Source organism: Triticum dicoccoides, chromosome 7A (genome assembly GCF_002162155.2).
Source record: "Triticum dicoccoides isolate Atlit2015 ecotype Zavitan chromosome 7A, WEW_v2.0, whole genome shotgun sequence".
In the NCBI taxonomy this organism is placed as follows: domain Eukaryota; kingdom Viridiplantae; phylum Streptophyta; class Magnoliopsida; order Poales; family Poaceae; genus Triticum; species Triticum dicoccoides.
In genome coordinates, this window is record NC_041392.1 from 43,922,740 (window position 1) to 43,929,962 (window position 7,223).

Here is a 7,223-nt window from a genome sequence, read left to right on the forward strand (position 1 = left end):
AGTAAGATAAGATGCATAAAAGATAAACATCACATGCAATCAAAATATGTGACATGATATGACCATCATCATCTTGTGCCTTTGATCTCCATCTCCAAAACATCGTCATGATTTCCATCGTCACCGGCATAACACCATGATCTCCATCATCTTGATCTATATCAATGTGTCGTCACATGGTCGTCTCGCCAACTATTGCTCTTGCAACTATTGCTATCGCATAGCGATAAAGTAAAGCAATTATTTGGCGCTTGCATCTTATGCAATAAAGAGACAACCATAAGGCTTCTGCCAGTGGCCGATAACTTCAACAAAACATGACCATCTTATACAACAACTTATATCTCATCACGTCTTGACCATATCACATCACAACATGCCCTGCAAAAACAAGTTAGACGTCCTCTACTTTGTTGTTGCAAGTTTTATGTGGCTGCTACGGGCTTAGCAAGAACCGCTCTTACCTACGCATCAAAACCACAACGATAGTTTGTCAACTTGGTGCTGTTTTAACCTTCGTAAGGACCGGGCGTAGCCACACTCGGTTCAACTGAAGTTGGAGAAACTGACACCCGCCAGCCACCTGTGTGCAAAGCACGTCGGTAGAATCAGTCTCGCGTAAGTGTACGCGTAATGTCAGTCCGGGCCGCTTCATCCAACAATACTGCCGAACCAAAGTATGACCTGCTGGTAAGCAGTATAACTTATATCGCCCATAACTCACTTGTGTTCTACTCGTGCATATGACATCTACACATAAAACCTAGGCTCTGATACCACTGTTGGGGAACGTAGTAATTTCAAAAAATTTCCTACGCACACGCAAGATCATGGTGATGCATAGCAACGAGAGGGGAGAGTGTTGTCTACGTACCCTCGTAGACCGGAAGCGAAAGCGTTAGCACAATGCGGTTGATATAGTCGTACGTCTTCATGGCCCGACCGATCAAGCACCGAAACTACGACACCTCCGAGTTCTAGCACACGTTCAGCTTGATGACGATCCCCGGACTCCGATCCAGCAAAGTGTCGGGGAAGAGTTCCGTCAGCACGACGGCATGGTGACGATCTTGATGTTCTACCGTCGCAGGGCTTCGCCTAAGCACCGCTAGAATATTATCGAGGATTATGGTGGAGGGGGGCACCGCAAACGGCTAAGAGAACGATCACGAAGATCAACTTGTGTGTCTAGAGGTGCCCCATTGCCCTCGTATATAAAGGAGCAAGGGGGGGAGGCCGGCCGGCCCTTGGGGCGCGCCAAGGAGGGGGGAGTCCTCCTCCTAGTAGGAGTAGGACTCCCTTTCCTAGTCCAACTAGGAAGAGAGAAGGGGGAAGGAAAGAGAGGGAGAGGGAGAGGGAAAGAGGGGCCGCACCCCCCCTCCCCTAGTCCAATTCGGACTCCTCATGGGAAGGGGGCGCGCCACCTCCTGGGCTGCTGCCCTCTCTCTCCCCTCAGGCCCACTAAGGTCCAATACTTCCACGGGGGGTTCCGGTAACCCTTCCGGCACTCCGGTTTTCCCGAAATCACCCGAAACAGTTCCAATGTCCGAATATAGCCGTCCAATATATCGATATTTATGTCTTGACCATTTCAAGACTCCTCGTCATGTCCGTGATCATAGCCGGGACTCCGAACAACCTTCGGTACATCAAAATATATAAACTTATAATGAAACTGTCATCGTAACGTTAAGCATGCGGACCCTACGGGTTCGAGAACAATGTAGACATGACCGAGACACGTCTCTGGTCAATAACCAATAGCGGAACCTGGATGCTCATATTGACTCCTACATATTCTACGAAGATCTTTATCGGTCAGACCGCATAACAACATACGTTGTTACCTTTATCATCGGTATGTTACTTGCCCGAGATTCGATTATCGGTATCTCAATACCTAGTTCAATCTCGTTACCGGCAAGTCTCTTTACTCGTTCCGTAATACATCATCTCGCAACTAACTCATTAGTTGCATTGATTGCAAGGCTTAAGTGATGTGCATTACTGAGAGGGCCCAGAGATACCTCTCCGACAATCGGAGTGACAAATCCTAATCTCGAAATACGCCAACCCAACATGTACCTTTGGAGACACCTGTAGAGCACCTTTATAATCACCCAGTTACGTTGTGACGTTTGGTAGCACACAAAGTGTTCCTCCGGCAAACGGTAGTTGCACAATCTCATAGTCACGGGAACATGTATATGTCATGAAGAAAGCAATAGCAACATACTAAACAATCGGGTGCTAAGCTAATGGAATGGGTCATGTCAATCACATCATTCTCCTAATGATGTGATCCCGTTAATCAAATAACAACACATGTCTATGGTTAGGAAACATAACCATCTTCGATTAACGAGCTAGTCAAGTAAAGGCATACTAGTGACGTTTAGTTTGTCTATGTATTCACACAAGTATTATGTTTCCGAATAATACAATTCTAGCATTAATAATAAACATTTATCGTGAAGTAAGGAAATAAATAATAACTTTATTATTGCCTCTAGGTCATATTTCCTTCAATGTCAGTTACGCGTATGTGGAAATTAGGTAAACACACATGACAACTATGATTAACCATACATGAAAACTATGGTTGAACCACACGTGGCAATTAGGTAAACACACATGACAACTATTGTTTGACCACATGTGACAAGTAGTTAATCACACACGGCAACTATGGTTTGATTACACGCGGCAACTATCATAAATTAGACACGGCAACTATAATTAACTAAAATAGAGAGAGTTGCCATGTTTTTACAAGTACATTTGCCATCCCGGATAACTAAAGTTGCTATCCCCCGGGGTAACTAAAGCGTCATCCCGCGGGTAACTAACGTAGCTGCGTCAGCGATGTGTGGGCATATTTGCTTGGTGCCACACGCGCGGGGTGTGGATGAATAGTATTTGTTGGGCGTGTGGCACGAAGTAGGTGCGTCCACACATGTGTGGGCAGTTGTAATGTTCGCTCACACATGACCCGTGTAGGCTGCCTTCTGATTATGCCACATAGGGCATGTGGGCGGATCTCTAATATGCCACACGTGTGAACGTTATCGGTGTCCCAAAACAAATACATGGATAATCCAAAGCCATCTTCCTAGCGATCTATATGTCGCTACATCTATTAGTTTGCTGATGTGTCTTGACCTCGCACCAACACATATCATCTACTCTTATGGCCTCACCAAGCTGCCCTACGACGTGCTGAGAGCACCAACCGGTCTAAATTCGTTGCCGCCATCTTCCGTCGTTTCAACTTCAGGAGAGATCAACGCATTGACCTTGCCAGACCAACTGTCGTCGATGCCAGATAGCGCTATAACACTACACTCGTCCATCAACACACGTCCAATGCCGAGATCTCGTTGCGCCACGATGCCGAGACCCGCTGTCATCGACGCAGTAGATGGCATATAACATATACTCCCTCCATTCCATAATTTGAATTAATGGTTTTAGTTCAAACCACGACAAAAATTATGAAATGAAGAGAGTAATTAGTTAGTCAAATCGATGACCTAAAACTAGGTGTACCTAATACACCCAGACGGAGGAAGTAATAACATCTTATATTATATACTCCCTCCATTCCACAATGTAGTGCTTCCTCTATTTCCGTGCTTCAACTTTGACCGTAAATTTAACTACCAAAACCGATTGCGGCGGGAGCAAACATTATATCAGCGAATTCATATTCGAAAGAAGTTTTCAATTATATAATTTTTTCTCCCGCCGCAGTTGGTCTTGTTGGTTAAATTTATGATCAAAGTTGGATCTCAAAAAGCGCGAGCGCACTATATTTTGGAATGGAGGGAGTATAAGACAGAGGGAGTAATAGCAAGCGCGGAGCACTAGCAGAACTAAAACACAAACAAAAACACAAATGCAAGGGACATGCAACAGCAGCCTTGCAGAAAAATAATACTCCATTGGCCAACACGAGTCTTCGAACATTCTGATCAAAACAGCACCGAATCCTGGACACATAAGCAGCAGGGAAAGAAAGACCCCAGCAAACACTTCCAAACAGCCCAGGAATTACTTTGCCAAAAACTTCAACAGAGGCCGCGCTATAGTAACAATCGGAAACCACCAAACTTTGTTGAGTGTCAAATCACACCCAACCACGCAAGTCTGCCGCAAAAAAAAAAAATAAAAAAATAAAAAAAATCTCCACACAAAGAGCATGAGCAACTAGGTGCTAGAGTTGCTACTTCATTCATACTCCCTCCCTCCGTTCCTAAATATAAGATTTTTTTAGAGATTTCAATAAAACTATATACTAAGCAAAATGAATGAATTTACACTGTAAAATATGTCTCTATAAATCTATATGTAGACCGTGTTAGAATCTCTAAAAGGTCTTATATATAGAAATGGAGGAGAACAGTTAGGAGTTATGACCACGGTGCGTACTCCACACCAATGAACTATAAACCTATGGAAGGGCATATCTAAACTAAATAATCAACCATTTCAATGGTGCTTACTCAACACCAAGGAATCATTTTAAATTGCGACCATGCAATTTGTGCTTCTAAAAGTGCAGTACTATTATCAGTGTACAAAGTGTTCCGTCCTATTAGCAGTAATAACATCTAAGAACAAAGTAATATAAGACATCGGTCAATGAAATAAAGTACTTGCTATCTTTTAACAATAATCACGCTGAACTAACAATCCGACCCAAAACAGATGCAGTGACCCAATTACTGCTGCTGCGGTAACAATCAGACACAAAACCATGTTGAGAACCCAGATCACAGGCAGCTTCCCAAATATGGCTGAGAAAAAAACATCTCCACACAATGCAATAGGACCAAGGTGTGCACTGAACATGAAAGATTGAATTATTAAGCAACAGAAAGGAATATCAAAACCAAACATTTGTACAACTAAAACGCCATAATTAACTTCTGATGAAGGAATCAACATTCCGAACTGCAACCATGCCTTTCATGCTTTTGAACAATGAACGCTGAAAGTAAATAGGGGAGAATTTCAGAACAGTTCTATAGCATAGGATACTCCATTGTTTATAATACTAGCATGATGCTCAAGATATCATAACAAGCACCGAATGATGATAGAAGAAGTGCCGATTCCGCCATCCAAATTGTTCGCTTCATACAGGATAGATGCTTCAAGGGCACGAGTGCACGACTAGTCCAAAACATTAAGATGGAGCATGGCATCTCATAGCACAATAGAGAACAGAGGCTCCTTGTTCACAGCTTCTTGTTTTTGCGTCTCAAACAATGGAAGTGAAATCATGCTCTCTTGGAGGCGATGCCAACTAAGTGTCCAGTGGTTTTCATGCTCTTCACTTTCCACATTTCCTAAAAACACGCCATCAATATCACAGTGTAATATACGGCTACGACGATTCTGAACCGACAACTCACGCTCGTTCATCACAGCCATGCTACGAACATATTTGATTTGCAAATCAAGTGGTAGTGATGCCTCCATCACTGACAAGTTAATCTGGTACAAAAAGCCCCAAGTTTCAGCATCGTAGTCCTGCAACACCCAAACATCTAAAGTAGTGACACACTCAGAGGACGTGCGGCACAATGCTAGGGCACCACCCATATCCATCAATGACACCATATCGCCCAATTGTGTTGGGCGGCTCATCTGCCGGAATGTCTCGGCTATTGTGTCAAATACCGTTATGTTGAGACCCATTGCCCAATGCAGGCTACCACGATGGTGCACTGCTCGGCAATGGTAGAACCAATTATCAGGAATAAACCTTTGTTCTGGAACTGTCGGCCACTGGATGCTTCTTGGCTGATCCGATCCGACCATGAGGACGAAGTACTCAAGCGACTCAATTGCTACGTCGCTCCCATCGAGCAGCGTGTACGACCAGGGGTATGACACCCAAAGCACTCGGTGTTCTCCAGATGTGTGATGCCGGTAGAACCCGGCTACGCTGACCAGGAAGTGTGGTCGTCGTGGAGGATGTGGCAGGGACACACACTTGCGGGTGGCCGGGTTGCAGACGTAGAAATTGGATTGTTCTTGTTGCGACAGAATGAGGAGGCCACCACAGGTGGCGCGGTGTACAATGACGTCGTATTCGTGCCGAAGGACGGGCCGTATCTTCAGATCATCACCGGAGGTTCTGACGACGCGGGAGATGCCCTTCCCGTGATTGATGATGGGGAGCGAGGGCTGGTGGCGGTGGTGGTCGAGGATGAAGGCGTCGGTGGAAGTGCCGCACCGCCACGACCTGCGGACCGCGTGGCAGCGGAGTACGTCTTTGACAGGCAGCCGGACGAGGATCTCGTGGACGACCACCCACTCCGGTAGGTCGTCGAAGACGGTCGCGCTGCGGCTCCCTTGCATACTGATTCCTCGCTGAGATATATATATATACACACACACACACACTACTATATAGTGTATGAGTTTTGAATGTTTGAATTCATGCATTGAAATGCATTTCTGGCCGTTCATTGAGCTCCATCGGACGGCTCATAGTGCAGGGATTCGCTGCTACAGTACCATTCAATGTTATCAGGGTCTTTCCAGAAACATCTATTGATTGGCCCTGAGTAAGGGAGCCCACGGCATGTCAGTTCACTGGAGCAAACAGAGTCATCATGTCATACTCGCATCGCCTGAAGCAGTACAAATTGTTTTATCAAAGCAGACGGCCGCAGAGGTACATGGCCTGTGTGGTTGGAGAAACAAAATGGGATCCGTACCAATAAGTCTGACAGGAGGTGAAAAAGTAGAACGATAAAGAAGTAAACAAACCAAACCAGTGCGTGAACCAAACAGTGCATTGCGCACATACGATACATGGCATCACTGCCTCCCATGCATTTCTGGGTGGAAAGCCATGGTAAACGCTACGGTAAAACATGGCAATAGGTAGAGTATATTACAACCTGCATTTTAAAAATACATTTTAAATATGTTAAAAAGCAGTACAAAAATAAATTTCACATGTGCATTTTTGCAAAATAGTGCAGGGAATAAAGTTTTACAAAATATGTCTTTTTTATTTTACCTCCACATAAAAGATAATTTTTACTGCTTCTAAATAGCGTTTCACGACACATTTTTTTGCCTTTTCACACATACAAAAAGAAATATTTTTCCACGAAATTTCCTATGCGTGCATATAACTTGGAGGGGGATGAATGCGTGCAACTTATTTAAAAAAAATTGTCATTACGAAATGTATTTTT

The 7,223-nt window shown here is 44.4% G+C and overlaps 1 protein-coding gene across 1 annotated transcript; it reads right to left on the minus strand.

Moving 5' to 3' along the window:
* Positions 1–5,211: 5,211 nt before the first annotated feature.
* Positions 5,212–6,372, minus strand: LOC119333023 (F-box/LRR-repeat protein At2g43260-like). Its single transcript, XM_037606068.1, has one exon. The coding sequence runs from the start codon at positions 6,370–6,372 to the stop codon at positions 5,212–5,214; it is 1,161 nt and encodes a 386-aa protein (XP_037461965.1).
* Between the last annotated feature and the right edge of the window lie 851 nt (positions 6,373–7,223).

Excerpts from the sequence above, each read along its gene's own strand:
- LOC119333023 (XM_037606068.1), bottom strand. The coding sequence starts at position 6,372 with ATGCAAGGGAGCCGCAGCGCGACCGTCTTCGACGACCTACCGGAGTGG.